General features: G+C 37.1%; 1 protein-coding gene across 1 annotated transcript in view; it reads left to right on the forward strand.

Annotated features, from left to right (window-relative positions):
* Positions 1 to 19,622, forward strand: part of lpar1 (lysophosphatidic acid receptor 1) — a 33,648-nt gene extending 14,026 nt beyond the window's left edge. The window contains exons 2-3 of the mRNA XM_085358047.1: positions 3,442 to 4,197; positions 18,574 to 19,622. Coding sequence (XP_085214173.1) covers positions 3,459 to 4,197; positions 18,574 to 18,896 — 1,062 coding nt within the window. The 5' untranslated portion in view covers positions 3,442 to 3,458 and the 3' untranslated portion in view covers positions 18,897 to 19,622. The remainder of the gene's footprint in view (positions 1 to 3,441; positions 4,198 to 18,573) is intronic.
* Positions 19,623 to 22,702: the final 3,080 nt, after the last annotated feature.

The raw sequence follows: 22,702 nt of genomic DNA on the forward strand, positions 1-22,702 counted from the left end.
AAAAGTTATATTTCTTACTGTAAGAACCAAAAATATGTTTAACGAATCATTTTCAAAACTTGAAATGCAAATACAAATTGTACATTTTTTAAAATTGGTCATGTGATTTTGATGCCCTGGCGCATCCGTGGACCCCAGAGGGTTAAATGAATCCTGGTTTTAAAAAACTCAAACAATGCAGTTTCCTTACAGGGCTGGACACTGCACATTACTACACTGAAAATGATTTGCTCGCTGGCCTCAGTATACTATAAACCTCTGCAAGTCATCTTCTGTTGTCAGTCCTTTTAAAATGTTAGTCCTTGAATGATTTCCTTATATTATTTATTTTAAAATTTTTATATTTTAATTTTTGTATGGAAGAACTATGCAGGTTAATTAAAAAACCCTCTTTATTAACAATAATATATTTATTTAAAGAGTGCTTTCCATCATAGTCCTTTAGAAAGCACAGACCAGAGCTAACAGAGCTAACTACAACTTAATCTAAGCTGGCAGCAGTGAATGTAAAGAGTAGTAAAACTGGAAAACTTGTAATCTATACTGTCATTGTTGTGTATTTGGAACTCCCTAAATAAGCCATATGTAGTGCACTGACCAGGCTCTGTCCATGACTGCGCTGCAGCAAACAAGCACTGCACTATAGTAATCATGAATGAATGGCTCTACCTTGCTAAGGGGCAAAACAAATCCTGTTTTTTCTGGCTTTTTCGACTTTCAAGAAGAATGTTATGCAGATATAAAGTCTGCTCTTGCATAAATAGGAAGCCAATTAAGAGAGGCAAAGCGCAGAAGTATAATGATCATATTTAGATGAACCAGTAAGAATGCAAGCTGCTGCATTCTAAACCACGTTCAGACCTCTAACATACCTCTTCTTTGGGTATCCTAATAGTAAAGCAATACAATAATCCAAACTAGATGCACAAAGGCATAAAATAGAACCTCATCATATTTGAACAACAAAATATGTCTGATTTTAGCAAAACTTCTCAGGTGAAAGAAAGCCATTTGAATGAATAAAAAGGGTTTTCTTAAACAATAAATAAATAAAAATAAATAAATGCTTTCTGTCCATCCATGTTTTAGTTCAGTAATACTTAAATTTTAAAACCATCTTTTCACCAAAATTAACAGGCATATCAATTTCCTCCAGAAATTGGTGTAAATAATTGTAGATCATCAGCATAACAATGGAAGACAATCTCAAAGGACCTCGTGAGTTTACATATTGGTGGTTAATGTAGTGAAAACAGCTGTGAACCAAGGTCCAAGGGTTCCATAATTAATCAGTTGCCAAAGAGTTTCATAAGTCTCTCCACGAGTGTATTAAATGAGCTGTATTAACACAGGGAATGATCGTTGCTTACACATAGACAAAACCATTAAAAAAAGCAAAACAAAACATTGGTAAATAAGCATGTCTGAAAAAGGAGGCCCTACTTTCCAACGCTGTCTGGTTAGTGTTTGGAAATTAAGAAGCAGATACATCCTGTAGGCCTGGAACAGTCCAGTACTAGCTATAATCCAATACTGCTAATACAATGTACCACTGCTATTTTAGTAAACAAAATAACATTTTACTGGTGCTTCAGGCAAATATGGCTGCAGCTGGAGTTCTTTATTGGTCTTTAAGAAAATAAAGATAAATAAATAAAATGAAATCTAAATATCCAGAAAAGTATTTTCTTTAACTGGTTTCAACTTTAAGCAAACAGCTTTAAGTTGCCATTGGTGCACTGCAACGTCTAATACACACCTAAGCAATGTACGTATATCACACACTGCTCATTTTGCTGCCGTCATTCTGCTGTTTATACCAAACTTATACTTTAACGCATGAGTCACTATGGAACAATTGCACAGTCTTGAGAAAATTATTGGTTAGACCTGCAGGTTTTCGCTCTCCATTATATAACATTCAGAAAAGCAAATTACCAAGTTGAGTTGCAGAATTTGAACAAATAGCTTTGGCAAGCTTAAGTTTTCAATGCTTTCAACATTGCTTCATTTCCCAGGATGATTTTTGATTGTTCATGTGACTATTTTAGAGGTGAAGGTTGTAATAATTTTTTTTCTCCCAAAATTGCAAGTTAGCTAAGGAGGGGGGGGGGGGCTTCATGTTTGCACTTTCATGAAGGGTTTCAAATAATTTGGATGATTACAGAAGAAGATGAAGAAAGGAAAATTTAAAAGAAAGACAAAAAAGAAAACACCGGCCTTTGACCCAAAACTTCCAATACTTGTTATTTCAGTCATTGTCCCCTCATTTTTCACCAGTCCTCCTTGTGTCTGTATCTCTAGGACACACACACAAACAGACTACTCATGCCCTGAGGTCCTGTTTCCGGTCTTAGGTGCATGAGAGACACTAGCCAGCATCCGTGTGGGACTTGAGCTTTATTACAAACACATATACTCATGTGAGTAGTGATTGTGTGTGTGTGTGTGTGTGTGTGTGTGTGTGTGTGTGTGTGTGTGTGTGTGTGTGTGTGGGAGAGAGAGAGAAAGAGAGAGAGATGATGCTGTTGTTTCTACTTATTTTCTCAGTAAATGGTAAAATGGTAAATGGCCTGTATTTGTATAGTGCTATACTTAGTCCCTAAGGACCCAAAGCGCTTTACACTACATTCAGTCATCCACCCATTCACACACACATTCACTCAGTCTAATCCTCATGCATCTTTTAAGCATAAATACTAGTTAACCTCAACCAGATGAAAAAAAAAGGCAAGCCTGCAGGCACAAAAAACGCAGCACCTTTGTGTAATGTTTCTGTAAACTTGTAAACTTCTGTGACTTGTAGGCAACACAAGCTTCATTTTACACATGGTTGTATATTGGACAGTGTATGTTTTCTATGAGATAATAGTGACTGCTATAGATGACAACTAACATGGAGCATGCTTATGATATAGATTAATATACTAGATTGCTTCACATCAAAATTGTAATGAATAGGCCCAGATTCTCACATTTAAAGCACACAAAGGCGTTTTGATCACACTGCATCTACTGTTTTGTAACAATTTCTAGCAAAACCTCTGTAAGTATCAGCCTGTCAAGATAAAATCTGAGAAAAGGATTCACGTTTCACTCACACAGCACTGCAATCAGATAATCAGATAAGCTGAAATACTCACATATGCTTTTGAACATTCAGTGGAAGTGTTTCTTTGTTTAGTTTAATGCTCCTTCTGTGATGATTTAACATCACAGGTGTGATTTACACGAGGTGATCAAGTAAAGGAAACAATAAAAAAGTTAAACAGCACTGACTTCATAATGCAGATTTTAATTTGAGGTGGTGCATGTTGTCTCAGTTCCATGGATCTGAAAAATAAACCTCCCTTTTGAAATTAAATCTATGGTATTCAAATATACATCAAAAGACTGTGTTCTATGAAAATTTTATGTATTCCATGTCTTTTCTCATTTTAGTAAACACCACTACAACCATGGATGAGGAACAATGCTACTATAATGAGAGCATCACCTTTTTCTACAACCGCAGCGACAAGCCTCTTGCTAACGACTGGGACACCTACAGCCGGTTGGTGATGGGCCTTGGCATCACTGTGTGCATTTTCATCATGCTCGCCAACCTTCTGGTAATGATCGCCATCTACGTCAACAGGAGATTCCACTTCCCCATTTACTACCTGATGGCCAACCTGGCAGCTGCTGACTTCTTTGCTGGATTGGCGTACTTCTACTTGATGTTCAACACGGGACCAAACACAAAGCGTCTGACTGTTTCGACATGGCTGCTGCGTCAGGGCTTGATTGACACCAGCCTTACTGCATCTGTAGCCAACCTGCTTGCCATCGCCATTGAACGCCACATCACCGTGTTCCGCATGCAGTTACACACACGCATGAGCAACCGGCGCGTGGTGGTTGTGATTGTCATTATCTGGACTATGTCCATAGTCATGGGGGCGATACCCAGCGTAGGTTGGAACTGTATCTGTAGCATTAAGTCTTGCTCCAACATGGCACCTCTCTACAGCAACTCTTACTTGGTCTTCTGGGCAGTGTTTAATCTTGTGACTTTTGTTGTCATGGTGACACTATATGCCCACATCTTTGTGTATGTGAGGCAGAGAACCATGAGGATGTCACGGCACAGCTCTGGACCACGACGCAACCGAGATACCATGATGTCTCTTCTGAAGACTGTGGTCATTGTGTTGGGTAAGAGCATTCACTTTCAGTCTACGTACTGTAGCTGTTGATCTCTTGATAGTCACTAACCTAGACTTTCTAGCAGGATGCCACTGCCTATATATGTATTTGTCTTTGTAGCAATGACCCAACATTTGAAGTCGCCAGCAGCAGCAAAACGATGCATGTGTTAATTAGTTTAACTATGAGGCTGTTACATTCAACACTGAATCCAAGCACAATGTCCTCCTAGCACTACTGCAGACCTCATATATAGTAAATCATATTGGTCAGTGGTGCTCCCCATGATCATTATTAAAAGGCTCAGGTTTTTAGTTATGAAGTCACCTTTAAACTTATGATTGCAAATAGCCAAATGAGTATGAAAATAATTAAATATATGCAAGCAAAAATATATAAACATAGTGGTTTGAATAATGTGGTTTTGTTGATTTAAAGTATAGTAAATTATGTCTCTTTTAGAAGATGCATATATCAAGTACCAAGGCCCATGTCCATGCAAGTGCCTTTAAGGCTTTACGCTTCACAATAATTGTGCACAAAACAAAAGAACTTTTCTGGTAGTCTGTAAACAACAGCATCTGTACTACCAACAGAATATGAGGAATTTAGATTAATCCCACATCCCATCTTTTATAGTTCTGAAGAAATTTTCTAGTGCTAGCATGTCCTGTTTTCTTGGTAAGAATTGTGAAATACCCTCAATTACTCTCCAGCTGTACTTTCATTTTCACCTATAAAGAACACTAACGGATGTCTGAGGTATATAGGCTGTGCATAAAAAAAAACAGATTACAGTTCTCACAGATACAGCTGGCCTCAGTCCAGCTTTCCAAACTAAAACTAAAAACACAGGTGCAATGAACAGCAGCAGTTTTTGGTTTTTTTTACTGTAGTGCTGCAGTGTGGTCAACTTTTTTGGTGTCTGTTTATACGCTGCAGATGTAACTCTGCCTGTTTAACCTATCACCCAAGCGTGTGAAGTCTTGACAGTTTTATGTGTGAGCATTAAGCAGAGATATGTTTCACACTTTGCAGGACTCTGTAATAATCAGACTCTACTCCTTCTTCTTCTTCTTTTTTCATTTAAAACTAGAACAAATTAGCAGACCAGCTCAGTTATGTTTATAGTATGTTAAAAATTGTGGGGGAAAAGGCTTCTTAGTGCCTGGAAGCAGGATGTGTTGCATCCTAGACAAAACATACCACAGGATTGCAAGTGATCTCTCTCCTATGTGCTCTGCTATCTCATCCTGTTGTTGTCTTTACTCCAAACTTAACTCAAAGTAGTGGACAGGAGACTATGATCTGGAGCCTATAGTGGGCTAAAGAGGCAGAGAATGAACATCTGCTGTGTAGAGATGTTTTGTTTATTTCTTTACTTCTTTGGTAACGTATGAAGTAAACAGTTCTGAAATTAATCTGCTAGCTTTGGTGTATGTTTCCTAATGGCCATGGGGTGGAAGCTATATACCATGGTATGAATTAAATCTAACTGTCATAGTTTTCTTTGCAGATAATGTGATTTTTCTAGGAGGAAGTAGGACTAAAAAAAAAAAAAGTCAAAACAAAAAAAAAACCTTAATCTGCTTTTTCTGATTCTTCCATTGCTATAAATTATATTACATGCGTAAGCACATTTTTGCAGTAAAATATCAGTAATGAATATACAACAAAAAAAAACAACAACTTTTTTTTAACAATAGAAACCAGCATTATTGCTGTCTTTATCTATTGTCTAATGGATAAATAAAAATGTCAATTCTCTGGTGTCGTTACAACTATCCTACAGCTCCTTTTTTCTATTCAGGAATACAGGAAAAAATGAAAAGCTAAGTGGATGTAAGAACATTCGAATAACTGACTTCATATGAACTTTAATGATGTTAATGCAAGGTTGCATAGCTATTTGCAAAAGACTCACTCTATAAATCTAGGTAGAAAACAGGTTTTATAATCACATAACAATAGTAAGCATTAGGATTCAGGAATTAACATTAAGAAACAAAGTTACAGTCATTTAGCTTCATGTATTTCGGACTAGAGATGACTGTTCTTTACCAAAAATAGAAAAATAGCTTTATGTTTTTACAGTTTCTTTTCAGTTTAATCAGTAAATCATTAGCATCAATTTGAAATATTGTTTTAAAATTTTAGAACAAGCCACATTTATTCTTCTCCACTCAAGCCGACATGTTACTGAGAAAGTAAGTCTTTTGAGTGAGGGTGTGATCTGTTTTGGTTTAGTCTAAATGACGTCATTTTGAAGCACTATCAAGAACGCTCAATTCCATGCCCCAAACCAAGTCTCTCCCTTGTATTGCTTGCCTGTTTCATTGTACATGCACTGAAAACCTTTGGACTTCTCTTACTTTTCATTAAACAAAAAAACAAATAGAAACAAATTTGTTTTTTAGCTTCCGCTGATACAGATATCAGTATGTGCCAAAAAAAATGACTATAAAGGATTTTTCCATCTCCAGGAAAGAACATGTAAAATTCCAGTTGTTTTTAGTCGCAGCAACCAATTTTTAAAGCCCAATTCTTCAAAATTTAGTACCACACAAAAATCTCAAATCAGGAATATGTTTAGGCTGAGCAAGAAGTGAAGCTCGGGAGCAATCCTAACAAATACCAGCTGACATCATCTAGCGCAGCCAATATACTTCCATGCATCCAAATGGGAATCTACCATAAGGGAAAACTCTCTAAGCTATTTCAGTGTGTGTGTGTGTGTGTGTGTGTCAGTTGTTGGCAAATGCTGGAGTGTTCTGTGAATGATTTGATTATCTTAAAGCTTATGGTGTTGTATGAGGTCACATCGTCAGACAGCATGGAGTGCCAAGCAATACCATGCCCAAACAAATGCAGATGCCATATCACAGACTGGTACTTGTCTCCAAATTACAGTGTATAAGCAGTCAGTATTTACCCCGAAGACTTATTTCAGTATCTAGATTTCAAAGGAAGGACAGAAATGAATGATTGCACACTAACAAATGTGCCCTACTCATACACAGACGTTTCTGTAATTTTCAGCTATAATGCTGGTGTATTTTCTGGCTGAGCAGAACCAATCTGTAAAAACCGCAAGCCAAACGCTCCAATCTACTGTCAGCATGGAAACACAACTGGCATGCATCTCAAAGTGTCACCTGTTTTCTGTGTGTTTGAGTTTGTATGCATCTGTGTACGTCACTTAATGCAAGAAATAATTGTAGACAATACAGTCTTTGTAATTGCTCCCTATGGCAGGATCTACGCCTTACAAATGTGATTTCAGCAGCATGGGTTGTTACTTTCAGGCAAACTTTAAACACTGCTTAACCCTTTTACATTTGAGGCCCTTTAAATTTGTATAATATTTGATAAGGCATTTTCTTTTTCAGTGCATTCCTCAAAAGTGAATTGTAGATTGTATTTGGACTTTTTCTGGGAAAAAAGTCACACTGAGTATGTAGAAGTCTCAGAAACTCACAAAAACGCATACCGTATATCCAATATGACACACTTGACTTAGAGTTAAACAGTTAAATATACAAGGTGTTATAAATTGCTTTTAGATTGTATTCAAAATAATATAGTTTCCTTATTCTTTCAAATTAATTTTTATTTATTTCCTTTTTTGTTAAAACATATACATCTTAAACACAAAACCTGCTGCTCATTTCAAACCAGTACCTTCGTTTCATTCCCGCCTTGATGTCTGTTGTCTTCTGTATGTGTTTCTATAATACAAGTTACAATATGTCTCCAAAAAACATCTGATCCCACAAAATTTGAAAAAGATTTTCATGCTGCATTTGTTAGGGTGTCTGCATCTTCAGTTACAAGGTTAAAGGGTACATCAGTTGTTTTAGAACTAAATGACGAGAGGCTAACCATCTTCACAAACCAAACTAAGTCCAGTTGCCTTCTTATCAAGCAGCTGAGAGAACCTAAGTAGACCTTTTGATGTTGATGTTTGATTTTCTTTTTTATTCCAAGTTTATTAAAAAATAACAGATTTTAAAAAGTCTCAGTGCATAGATGAGTCACTGCTGCCAAGCAAACATCTCTGCAGATAAACAGATAGGCTATTTTTGTGTAGGTCAAGCAGGAAAGAAATGCCATTATTTCAAGGAACTCACTGTGTTTCCGGTCAAAAGCTGGTTTCTCTAACCATTAGCTCACTGTGAAACCACTACAAGACTCCATCACTGTGTACACCACAAGCATCTTTGTGGACTCTGTGCTGTGGACTCTCAGCTATTGAATGTGAACTTTAATCTAATCTTCTGTGTGGAAGCACTGATGTGGGTAAGAGGGGAATGGGAAAAGAAATCCTTCTGTGGACAAACGGGAAACTAATGGGCCCTTTTAGAAATATATATAGGGATCATGGTCATGACCACAGATAATGATTGGGTTAGAGAGACAGTTGAGACAGAATGTGAGATACAAGTAAAAGATGAAGCAGGGGATGGCTGACAAGAATACAGGTTGCAGAAAGGAAAACATGACCACGATCAGAAAGAGACGTGCAATGAAAACAAATCCCAAAAAACCAAGATAGAAAGGAAGGATAAACTCAAGATTTTAAAATTCATAAAGGGATTTTTGAAAAACAATAGATTTTAAAAAGAAAAAGAAACTGAGGAGAGCAATAAAAAATGATACAAATAGATTAATGGTAGGAAAATGAGTGAGACTCCCAGAAGATGAAAACAATAATTCAATTTGGGGTGTTTTTAAGAGCCACAGAGAATTCACATTAGTGGAAACCTAAGCTGGCATAATGAGCCTTCCAAAATAATTGAGTAATGTAAATGTAAGACAGAAGAATAGGAAGCTGTTTCTTGAATGTAATATTTTAATGGGTGTTGAATATTGGATAACTAGCATAGACATAAAATTGTAATGCAAACATGCAAGTGTAATGTTTGCACAAAAACTTTTGTTTTCTAGTGTTAGCTTAGTCTTCCTACATTGGGAGTACTTATGAGTTTAGCTTTTGAACAAAAAAAAAGAAAAGAAAAGTAGCAGGGGCGTCGTTAGCGGTAGTTTGTTTTAAGTATGCGTGTTTCAGGCTTACTGTAAAAAAATATCAGCCCATAAGTGCTCACTTGAAAAGTAAACACATTTAACATCTAACAATGTAGCCATCTTCTTTTCTAATTTAGTCATTATGACCATTGTAAAGAAATCGAAGTAACTGAAAAATCAACCAACACTTTACTCACTTTCACCTAGCCAGCCTAACAGTTGTCTGATTGGCTAATGTAGTCGTATTAGTCTCGCCAGTCTTTCCCAAATAAGCATAATTATTAGGCAAGTTGTATTTTTGAGGAATAATTTTATTATTGAACAACAACCATGTTCTCAATGAACCCAAAAAACTCATTAATATCAAAGCTGAATGTTTTTGGAAGTAGTTTTTAGTTTGTTTTTAGTTTGAGCTATTTTAGGGGGATATCTGTGTGTGCAGGTGACTATTACTGTGCATAATTATTAGGCAACTTAACAAAAAACAAATATATACCCATTTCAATTATTTATTTTTACCAGTGAAACCAATATAACATCTCCACATTCACAAATATACATTTCTGACATTCAAAAACAAAACAAAAACAAATCAGCGACCAATATAGCCACCTTTCTTTGCAAGGACACTCAAAAGCCTGCCATCCATGGATTCTGTCAGTGTTTTCACCATCAACATTGCGTGCAGCAGCAACCACAGCCTCCCAGACACTGTTCAGAGAGATGTACTGTTTTCCCTCCTTGTAAATCTCACATTTGATGATGGACCACAGGTTCTCAATGGGGTTCAGATCAGGTGAACAAGGAGGCCATGTCATTAGTTTTTCTTCTTTTATACCCTTTCTTGCCAGCCACGCTGTGGAGTACTTGGACGCGTGTGATGGAGCATTGTCCTGCATGAAAATCATGTTTTTCTTGAAGGATGCAGACTTCTTCCTGTACCACTGCTTGAAGAAGGTGTCTTCCAGAAACTGGCAGTAGGACTGGGAGTTGAGCTTGACTCCATCCTCAACCCGAAAAGGCCCCACAAGCTCATCTTTGATGATACCAGCCCAAACCAGTACTCCATCTCCACCTTGCTGGCGTCTGAGTCGGACTGGAGCTCTCTGCCCTTTACCAATCCAGCCACGGGCCCATCCATCTGGCCCATCAAGACTCACTCTCATTTCATCAGTCCATAAAACCTTAGAAAAATCAGTCTTGAGATATTTCTTGGCCCAGTCTTGACGTTTCAGCTTGTGTGTCTTGTTCAAGGATGGAATAAAGTTTTGTGATATTTTCAACATTGTCAAAATATTTAACCCATCTGTCTTTGTGCCATGTATAATTAAGTAAGTGAGTGTTTGCATGTGTTTGTGTCTGCACATGTGAGTGTTTATCTACCCTCAGTTCTACATGTGTGTTTTGCGTGCATGTGTCTTTGTGGGAGTGCAGGGTTCACTGCCATAATCTGGCCTCTATTATTTCCTTATTTTTGTTCCCATAGACCAAAGATACTTAATTAGAATTTAAGGAGGTCTGGATAGAGAAAGTTTCCTCAAACAATAGTCCACAATATGCTAAAGTTCCTTATAGATTATAATTCAATGCAGTATATTACAAATAGCCTAACACTTGTCTGTAAACAGGCAACAACTGGCTGTGAAGCAAAAGAAAGAAATTACAATTCACCATTGTTGAATTAGTGTTTCCTATTTATTTTCAATGAACTGGACGGTACTTTCATAATAAAATGTTCTTTTAGCAAGTAAAGCAAGCAAGGTTTACATTCAAAATTTAAAAATAGCTTTTCAAGAAGTTGTCTTTAAATAAAGGGCTTATTTAAAGAAAAAAAACATGAAAAAGTGTAGTTTGAGTTTCCCCTTTTCTTCTATCTATCAGGATTAAAATAACCCTACCATAAATACGACAAAGGTTGCACAGAGTAAAATAGAAATGGTGTGATAAATATGTAGTATAGGTATGGGTGCATAAAGAAATGCATCTGTGGTCCACCTATTCGTTACCTAGGCCATAGACCCATGTTCTTTTTCTAATAAAAGATTATTTCTGTAAGGAAAAAAAACAGAGGATAAAAGTTGTGGAAAATAATGGAAAAGTAAAAAACATGTACCATACTTACCATTCATGCCATTACATTGCCATGTGAGCATTAAGAAAAGTCTTAAGATAAGAAAGAGAGCATGGTGGTGGTTAAAAAACTGTTGCTGTATCTTACACTTGGATAAAGCAATACATATTAATATTAGCAGTTCATACTATAGGATAGGATAGTCCTAAGTAAACATTTATACAAATGCATCATGCAAAATTTCTTTTAAGTAACTAAATGATAATCTGAGAAACTGCATAGTTAGAGAGTGTACAGGAACAACCTCTCATACATAACTCTGTACTTTATTAGGCTCACCTAGGACGTACGAGGGTGGATTCCCTTTTCCCCTTAGTACCGAATTAATTGGTGGCATAGATTCAACAAGACGACTGAAGCATTCCTCAGAGATTTTGTTCTACATTCATGTGACAGCATCACACAGTTGCTGCTTATTTGTCAGCTTCACATCCATGAAGCATATCTCCCATTCCACCACATCCAAATGGTGCTCCTTTGGATTGGGGTCTGGTGATAGTGGAGCCCATTCGAACTGTCATGTTCAGGAAACCAGTGTGAGATAGTGAGAGATTGGTGACATGGTGTGTTATCTTGCTGGAAGCAGAAATCAGGAGATTTGGATATTGTGGTCACAAATGCATAGATAAGGTCAGCAAGAATACTGAGGTAGGCTGTGGTGCTTAGATAATGTCCATTTGGTCCTACTGGGTCCAAAATGTGCCAAGAAAACAGTCTCCACATTATAATATCACCAGCATCAGCCTGAAGTGTTGATATTACGCATAGATGGATGTTGTTTACTCCACATTCTGACCTCACTGTCTAAATGCCTTCAGAAATTGATACTATTAAATTCGGTTCTTTCGGATTCTTTATGGCCAAAAGGACAAGGCTCAAAGTAGTCTTTTTACTTTAAAAATGATCTTTAATTAACATATCCTGGATATGGAGACCTTTGCACACAACACACACCCCAAGGTCTGAAGCACAAACGGAAGCCTAGGTATTTATATACTTGCTCTCTAGTGTGCATCGAACAGCCTAATTGGTTTCACTTTCACTTGATTCTAGCTGCAAAAGCATACAATTTCCTGTCAGGACTTTTGGCACAGAGTGTACTCAGAGTTAGGCCTTTCTTATATAAAGCAATGTAATCAGCATATAAACATTTGAGATGATAAATTTAAACCTCAACAATACTCATTGGACCAGGCAACGTTCTTCCAATCCTTTGGCGTCCAACTTTGGTGAATGTGTGTGAATTGTAGCATCAGTTTCCTCGTCTTAGTTGACAGGCTTCTAAGTTCGCCATGTTTTGCATCCTGAGGTGCTCTTCTGTATACCTGGGTTCTAATTAGAGATGGCACGATACCACTTTTTTATGTCCGATACCGATACCGATATCATAAATTTGGATATCTGCCGATACCGATATGAATCCGATATAGTGTTTTTTGTTGTTTTTTTTGCCTGTCCCGTTTGGCTCTTTTGCCATCAGAATTGTTGTCTAAAGGCAAAGAAAGATGCCCAACGGATTTACTTTACCAGATTGACCATCCCAGCCTTGCCGTAATGGTCCATTTGATTCACCTTTTATTGTTTATTTTATTTTCACTTACTGAATATGGGACAGACTTGACTGGGGGAAAGAAAGAGGGAAAGAGAAACAGCTGAGAAGAGGGACGGGGGAGAAGGGCAAAAACCAAAAACCAACAGAATGAGCAGAAAAAAAAAAGAAGAAAAAAAGAAAAAAAAATGCATATATCAATCACCTGGGTCACCTGCTGAGAAAGAAAAAAGAAAACAAGCAGAAGAGAATATATAGTGATATAGTGTTTTTTAATCAACAAAACTGTTTTTTTTTTAAATATCTTGCTGCATTTTGTATAAGTTCATACTCAAGTGTAAAACAACAACTACACTAAAGCTATTCTGTTATACCTGTATGCAAAAAAAAAAAATTTCATAGTTCAGCAATACTGATCAATCTAATAAACCTAAACCTACACCATCCTCCCTATTCTGGTATTTTAAAGAGTACTTAGCGTAAATATTAAGCAACCTAACTAATAGGGTTCCAACTCCCAGCAACAACAAAAATAAATAAATAAAAAATAGGGAACCACCCCTCACGCTCCACCTCATGATGCTTAATCGACGTAATCAACCTTAATTTGATGCAGTATGAAAAAAAAATGCACAGAAATCAATTATTTTTCAAGAAATATTAAATAGATTCAACATCTTTCTTCAACAAAATTGCAGACTGCACAGATGGTACCTTCCCAAAGGAAAAAGTACTATAGCTTACTAGGGTATATATATTAGACTTAATAGTCACTATATACAGTAATTGACTTCTATTCATTTTACATCAAATTAAAACTTTGGGTGTAAGATTCGGATAATTATTTATTAAAAGCTAGACATTTTAAATGAGAATAAGAAAGAAAAGTATGTCTTTGTGCCCCCTTTTCCCTGTTAATGCCCTATCGGCCCCCCTGGCTAAACTTTGCTAGATCCGCCCCTGCACGGTTACCAGCCTCAGCTACGTAGAAAAAGATCCTCGAGTAGAAAGTAATATTAAATAAATTCTAACAACAGCTGATCAAGCTTAAACGTGCTGCTGCTGTTTATCTGCTGGTTTCCTCTTTCTGGTGCAAAGTGGGCCAAAAACAAACCAGAGAGACGGACTGGACAGAAAAGCCGATCAGCTGAGCATTAAGCAGTTTCATGATTGAAGTAGCAGCAAGAAGAGGCAGTCGCTCCATATATCACTTGTTAAGCTTAACGCAGGAATGCTTTACAAACATTCAGAGATGGACTTACACACTTGCTTTACTTCTCTCGGGATAACTTTGTCGGAGATGAAATGCCGGGTTGCTAGCGAAGCTCCAAATGCTATCCAGACCACCGACAGGTCCCGCATGCACTGCAAAAACTCAAAATCTTACCAAGTATATTTGTCTTATTTCTAGTCAAAATTATCTCATTACACTTAAAATAAGACACAATCAGCTACAGGGCAACATTTCAGTAAGCTAAAGGAACTTGTTTCAAGACAGTGAATCTTGAAACTAGAGAAAAACTAGAGATTTTTCACTTGTTCCACTGGCAGATTTTTTTCACTTATTTTAAGCTAAAATATCTTGTATTAAGTGAAAAAATCTGCCAGTGGAACAAGTGAAAAATCTCTAGTTTTTCTCTAGTTTCAAGATTCACTGTCTTGAAACAAGTTCCTTTAGCTTACTGAAATGTTGCCCTGTAGCTGATTGTGTCTTATTTTAAGTGTAATGAGATAATTTTGACTAGAAATAAGACAAATATACTTGGTAAGATTTTGAGTTTTTGCAGTGTGCCACAGCCGCTCTATCACGTGATGCATACTGCTCCGAGTGCTAACGTTCTGAGGTGAGTTACGGCGTGTTGCAAGTTTTATGAGGTGCTTTCGTGATATTTAATGGATCGGATTACATTTTTTATTTTTCTCCGATATCCGATCCAGTAATTTAGGTCAGTATCGGACCGATACCGATACGTAATATTGGATCGGTCCATCTCTAGTTCTAATATGTGATTATTTTGCTCAAAGCAGTCTGGCCATTCTCTTCTGACCTCTGCCATCAGTGAAATATTTTTGCCCAGAGAACTGACACTCCATGGGTATTTTCTCTTTTTCAGACCATTCCCTATAAATCCTGAAGATGGTTGTGTGGGAAAGTCCCAGTAGAGCAGCAGTTTCATAAATACTCAGACCAGGCCAGTATTTCAGAAACTGTATTTATGGGAGTGCAGGCCCATCTGGCAACAACCATGTCATGTTCAAATTCTCTTAAATCACCTTTCTTTCTCAGTTTGAAGTTTAGCTAGTTCTCATGTCTGTATGTCTAAATGCCTTAAGACATTTGATTGGCTAATTAGATATTTGTGTTGAGAGTCAGTTGAAGTAAAATTGCAGATCAGTCTTTATAAACCCCTTGAAGCAATACATTTTTAATATGTTGTTCATGAGCAATGACACAGTTAATCCATTGTGCGCTGCTGTTTCTAATAATTGCTTTGAGTTACGTAAATCTTGAGAATCATTCCACAAACTAAAAATGTCTCCCCTAAAGCTCTTTATCAGGTTTGACAGCAAAACGATTCCTTTAAAGGTTTATTTACTGCATTCTAGTGACACATGAGCCATTAACAAACTAATAGGAAAATGTGTCATTTATGAAACTGTTGCAATAGTAGTTTGTCATTGCAATAGCCACACACATCTTAACACATTTCTATGTACTTACTTATTTTTATAAGACAATGAGCGTGCCAAAGTAGTTTTCCTACGTTTCCATACACTTTCCAGGCCTGCTTCAGAGCTGTGTTTATTTACCTTCTTCCAGTGACTTTCCATTCTCCAGCCTCTTTTCCCTCCATGTGGCATTTTTAAGTAGTGACAGGGCAAAAAAAAAGAAAGAAGAAAAAGGAATCACATGTTGCTTCCATAAACAAAACTCTGGTTTACCCTCTGTAAACCTGGCATGGTAGTAACACTGTACACTGTGGCTATGGTAAACCAGCCATATTCTTTTGGGGTAAAGAGGAAATTCTGCAATAAATATAAGTAATGAAGGTAATTATATACTCTAGGATTCAGGAAGGAAATTAAAGAATTTGAGGGTTAACCTCGAAGGCCATAAAATCACAAAACGGCATTCCTTTCTCATTTTGAGTGGAAATAAAACAAATTTCCTTTACATATATGCACATATAGTGTTTTATTATATATTTTTCACTGGACGTGATCAGATTTTTTCATTTATTATTGTGATGGATTTTGCCCTACTACGACAATAACATATTGTGGATTGTGGTTAAGATAGATTGGATGCATAATAAATGTTTACATCAACACTGACACAGTAAGACAGTAAAAACAGAAAATACAGTCGCAGTCATAATGTTAGAGTCAAGGTTTTTTTTTCTCGTTTTTCAGACTGGAAATTCTAAATGCTTCCTCTGAGCATTTTTTGTGCTGAGTCTGGTCCTGCTCCGAGTAAGATGTTTCACTGAGAGACAAATAGTTGAAATAGTTTCTCTGCTGGGCAATGAACTGCTTGAGAAATTTATCCAACTCTGGAGAGTCCGCTTGCATAGTTAGGAAGTGAGGTCAAGCTCCGCTGCAGCTGCCGCCTGCACAACACTAACAGATAACAGACCTTCCTGTCAATACTCTCTCGCTTTTGCTCTCGCTCTCTCTCTGTCAACTCTGCTCATTTCTCATCAAGACTCTTTGTTTTACCAAGTGGAAAGTCCTATAGTTGTCGTATAGTTAGGACAAATATTGTCTGATGACTGAATTCACAGCACTTGACATGCACGAGTAATGTCAGTGACCCTTTCCACTGCGCTAACATATTTCATCTACTCGGGGAAGTGTCCACTTTAATGAACAAAGTGCATAGCTGATTTATTATTTATATTTAATATTTATCACAGTCATTCAAATCCCTTAAATCTAAGTTATTTTTCATCAATTTTTAATGAGGTTTTTGACCTTATTAACCTTTCTTTACTTACATTTGGTCATAAAGAGATATTGGTACTTTGTTTTCTTGACTAATGGTGGTGTGCTTCATAAGTGATGCTAATGTGGTTGTAGAGTGATTGTTATTTGTTTCAACAGATACACAAAAAACATTTGAGAAAAAGGACAGGAAGGCTATCAGTGAGGGTTACGTGTGCTCATTATAGAGAGGCACTAAAACAACGCCATAGTGCAGTGTCTACCACTGTTGCCTCACATTAAGGAGGTATCTGGTTCAAACATCCTAGTGAGCTGGGGCCTCATTTGCTTGTGAGAGAGTGTACTGTGTTAGAGGACTATTATACTTTGCGAATGGCACTGTACGACAAAAACAGTGTCATAGGGTTGCGCACCTCTCAGTTTTTGTAACCTTCCATGCTCAGCCACTGCTGCTGCCAGTTTGTAGAGGGAAACGAATGTGTGACTGCGCTGGTTTTTACCACCATTGTATTGATATCAGTATAGAAGCCCTGAGGGAGATGTTACGACAGTATAAAAAAAACAAAACAGGACTTTGTGACAAAAGCTTCTTCTGCTATACCAGCACTAATGATTAGGGTTTGCATAAGTGGCAACACCTATAACTCTTGGAAATAATGTAGTTGATATCGCCACATTAACAGCAGAAATAGATGTGTGATGACCTCAGTGGTGGTCTAAAAGCAATCAATGCGTCAAATTTAATGGGGTCCCTGGCCCTGTGATTGGAAAAGGAAATATCTATCTGATTCAAACACAGGATGTTGCATTGTTAGTGGATTGATAGTGTTTTGTTAGAATTATGAGAGGTGGTAGGATGAATTCTAATGTAGCACCAAAAGGACCCATTTCCAAGTTGCCTGTATTGACTCGTTATTATTCAAGTGTAAGTTAGCAAAAGCCCAAACCAAGTAATCAGTTCCCAAATGTTGCTCATGAGTCACGACCGTTACTTACATGAATCTTGCATACTTCGATCAAAAACTGCTATGTGCTACAATTTTAAAATCCTAAAACAAACACAAATTACTTTGTAAATTCATGGTGTCATCATATGATGAATCTTAGTGTCATCATCTGTGGAACTAAACACTCAGTTGACGTGACCCACTTCCAGAAAATGGAAGAAGTCAGCTTGATTCATGTGAAGAGACGAGTAAATAAAATAAATAGTATTGAATTGTTCAGTCTAAGGCAAAAAGGTTTCTTTCATACATATCACAAAATTACACGTTAGCTCCAAGTATGTAAGTATTATACTTATGACAATTTTAAAATAGAAACAGTTATGATGTGGATTACTTTTAAGGTTTATATTCCATTATGAGGTGGCTGTTACTCCGGAGTTAGTGGGTGGTTCAATCCCTAGCTCCCCCAACCTTTATGTCGAAGTACCCTTGGGCAAAATACTGAACCCCAAGTATCCACTGATGCATCAAAGTGTGAGTGTATGAATTTTAATGTAAAAGTGAAATAGAAAGAAAGGACTTATATGAATGTGTGTTAATGAATGAATGAGGCTTATATAAAAAAGAGTGCTTTGAATACTCTGAGTAGAAAAGCATTATTAATTAAGAACAGTACCAGTCCAGTTACCATTTATGTAGCGCAGTGTATGAAAGGATGGAGTAGGCTTCGGTTTTCTGATGGGCGTGTCAATTACCTCAACTAATATGTACAATTTGTGTTTTTTTAGGTGCGTTCATCATTTGCTGGACCCCTGGTTTGGTCATCCTCCTCCTTGATGTTTTCTGCGCTAGCTGCAATGTCTTGACCTACGAAAAGTTCTTCCTGCTACTCGCCGAGTTCAACTCTGCCATGAATCCCATCATCTACTCCTACCGTGACAAGGAGATGAGCGCAACCTTCAGGCAGATCTTGTGCTGCCAGAGGCAGGAGAATGTGAATGGGACGGCAGCAGAGGGATCCGACCGATCTGCATCTTCCATCAATCACACGGTGCTGACTGGCAGCACCATGCACCACCATCACCACCACAATGAACATTCGGTGGTATAAAAAAAAAAGAAAGAAAAAAAAGCCCAGTGTCTTGGATATGAATCCATCTTGAAGGGATTATTCTCTACAGGAGATACAGACTGAGAGAAGGTAAATGAGTGTATGTGAAGAAGAATATGGCAACTAGAATGAAAGCTGAAAAGACTCAAGCTTTCTGAAGACAGAGCTGAAGAGAACTCTGATAGGCTGTTATTATTTTGTTTGTTAATTTCCATTTGTGTTAAATGTGTTGTCACAGGTAAAGATGATATGAACTATTTAAAATCTGTGAAGTAGAGTATTGCCAGTATAGTCCATCCTCTTTATCCAATCTTCCTAACTTTATGCCTGGTAGGTTTGTACCATTACTCGTCTAGAGCCCCATCATTATGAAAAGTATCAAACTTAACACCCTACATTTATGTTATTGTTGGTTGCTGACTCACCTGATCCCAGATTTACAACATAGTGTTTTTGATTTTCATCTCCATTTGTCGGGCAGAAGCTTTAACTTTAAATGGATGTGGTGTAGGCTCAAAGCAGGATATTGTTACCAATGTTATATATATTTCAAAAGATGTCATCCAAAATGAAATCCTGCCTATATTCACTTGTTTTCCATGTTTTGCAATCTACCAAAACCCTGTGACACTGTTTCATCCATGAATTCAACACAGTATTTTAATAACCTCAAACATTATCATTTTCTGCTGTAGAGTTGTCATCTATTGTTTAGCAACAAGTAAGTTACAAAGTACAACCAGGTTTGTTTGTTTTTTTTTCATTCTATTCTACCTATCCTCTTTTATGAACACGCTCTTGTGAATCCATTAAATCAGGTTTTTGCTTCCATTCAGTTTAAATAAAGTAAGGATCCAATGTTTGCTACAAATCCTGGATTGTTTACTCCCTCTAAGGATTTAAAGGCAGGCTGTTCCAGGGAAAAGAGTAAGAGGAGGACAGTTATGTGAAGGCAGGATGAGAGTCATGTTTGGTGCACTTTCAGAGTCTTCATATTATGACACCAAATGTGCTGAGCAGACTGCCTCTCAGTGTTTTCCTTGGTCCCCTGATGCTGACCTCGGGAGGGAAAAGGGGGAATTGTGGAAGTGAATGTGAAAGTATCACCTGAGTTAGTACCAGATTGCTTTGTGGTACCTTGAGAATGGGTTATTTAACAGAACAACTTAAAATTAAAAAAGAAAATCAAACCTTTTGACTCAAAACCCTTCTCCCACTCTATTTTTACCAACTTTCATGAACTAACGATGATACGTGAGCATTTACCTACCTCACTTCTGGTGTAGCCATGCTAGCCACTGTGTCAGGCAGGGCTCTAGGCACAACAATGCTATGACTATGCTGTTGGGATGGCTAATGACTCACAACATAACCTTGATTAGCAGCAAACTGTGCAGTTTGTTGTGTCAAATTCTTCAAAGGTGTACACTTTTAAGGCAGTTTGTAAATTGTCAGTGGTACACAGTGAAAGTTAGCCAAAAGCAGTGCTCTTCAGTTTAGTTTAGTTTTTGTGTTTTTCACCTCCATTAGAAAAAACACATTTTTTAAACAAAAAAATAAAGAATTTGAATTAATTGTTTAGAGAATTCTTGAACTAAAACCCCACAGACACAGAAATGCATTAAGCCTTAGCAAATGTGCAGTTGTTTAACAAAATCTCAATGACCAGCATAGATGTTTACTTGCTGTAACACTGGTATCAGTGATATGAAGTAAGCAGTTATCCAACCAAAACATGATTTATTTTGTGTCTCTGTCAGAGAGATTGTTGACGCTTACATTTAAAGTATTATTGGTAGCTTATTTTGATTTTTATGACAGCAATGACAAATTAAAGTCTATTCTTATCTTCCCGCCTTAGGGTGCCTTTATAACTGACTCACTTATGAGTCAGTGCAGTTCGAATGGTGTAATATTTCCACAAGTGCTCTCATTAACTTGCAATTTTGTGCCAGCTGAAATCCAGCATGGCAATGCTATGATGCACATTGTTAAAAATTGCAAACTGAATGTTTTAAATCAAAACACATTTTGGCCAAAATACATAGACAAACCTCCCAAAAACTGACAGCAAAGTGAGAATCACTGCCAAAAGTACAGTCAAACGTTTTCCAGGAAACCAGATGTTTTTCAGGAATTTCAGCTGCAGAGCTAACATTAAGTCACCAGGTATCTTTGCCCAGATGTTTGGCCTATTAATCAGGCAATTTATGTTGTGATATACAGACAAAAAAAAATTTCACCATCACTCTGCAACACTTGCATACATTTTTGATGCATGTGTGAGATAAAGCACTGTGCCCTAGGGCACCTCAGTCATCACTTTTATTAGTCATTTCCTTCCTGTGCCAGTGCTTTTTTTAATCCCTAGCAGTACTTCTACTTGAGACAAAATGAGAGAAATATTCTAAGGAACCAATCCCCCATAGCAAACGTGTTGCATTAAATTTGTCCAGCTTTCACACTTTAATGTCATAAAAATCTTGACCAGATTTTGTCAATATATGGCTCTGGACCCAACACTCCATATTTGAAATTCACTGTAACATTTCTTTTAAGTATTAATTTAGGTTATTATATCAAACCAACTAAACATTCAGTGTCTTTGTTTACTAGTGTGTCAGTCTTTGTGTGTACAATATGTATATATAAAATATATTATGCAAAGTTAATCACCAAAGGGAAACATGTTTTGTGTCTGTAAATTTCACTGTGTTATACTCTGTCCAGATGTACTGTAGGGTTGTTTGTATGGTTTTTTTAAATGCCATTTGTATTGTGATCCTAAATAATGACTTTCCCATAAACACTATTACAGCAACATTAACTTGTTTGTGATGCAAAATTCAATATCTATGAGTGCAGTGCTTTTCAGTTCCTGTCCATAAAAAGTCAATTAACAGCAGAAAAGCAGTGATTCGCCCTCTTCTGGTTGAAAGTTTTAAGCTTAGAACATGTCCAATCATACCCAAATGTGTTTAGCCGCAACCACACCCATCAGTGCTGTCTGTATGCACTTGTACAACACTGCAGTAGTGAGAAGAGTAAAAAAAAAAGAGCGGTGTTATGTTACTTTTCAAGCTTGCTAATACACCAGTCCTGCATATGTTTCAGAAGGACAGAGTGTAGGATTTAGTGGCATCTAGAGGTCAAGTCAAAGCATGCAGCTAACACAGCTTGTGGCTAACAACCTACCAAATTAAAAGTTGTTAGCCAATGTAGAAATGCAAGTATCAGTATGGATACAATGCCTGCCCTCTTTTATGCCAGTGTTTAGTTATATGTATGGAGAGAGAGAGAGGGAGAGAGAGCTACAGATGTCAACAACAGGCCTCCTGAAACTGCCCAGAAAATGGTGTGATGACTTTTATCTCCTTAGATTATAACGTCATGGCCATTTTACCCTGATTGCTTCTTATTTTGTCTGAATGATGTGTGCTGTGTTTGCTGTGGCCTTCAACTGATGCTGCTTGACACAAACACTGTGTGATGCAGTTCAGAAACATTCTGTAATACCAAAAAAAACTGATGTGTTTAATAAAAAACAAAACAAATAACAAAGCTGTAGATCTGAACATTTTGTTTTTCCAAAGTGAAACATAACATTAAAATGATGTTGAAGGTTTCCAGGCAAAGAAAAAAACAAAACATGCACCACATGTTTTATATTTTTAAGTAATGGTGAAAAAAATCTATGTGATTTCCATATTATCTGTACTTCAGAGTCCAATATTAATAAATGTCCAACCACAGTCATGGTGTTGATACAATAAAAACATCAGCCTGACTCCAGGTGAAAGTGTGTG

Source organism: Diplotaxodon limnothrissa, linkage group LG7 (genome assembly GCF_057381915.1).
Source record: "Diplotaxodon limnothrissa isolate DT_005_m linkage group LG7, D_limnothrissa_male_GT1.1, whole genome shotgun sequence".
Taxonomy (NCBI): domain Eukaryota; kingdom Metazoa; phylum Chordata; class Actinopteri; order Cichliformes; family Cichlidae; genus Diplotaxodon; species Diplotaxodon limnothrissa.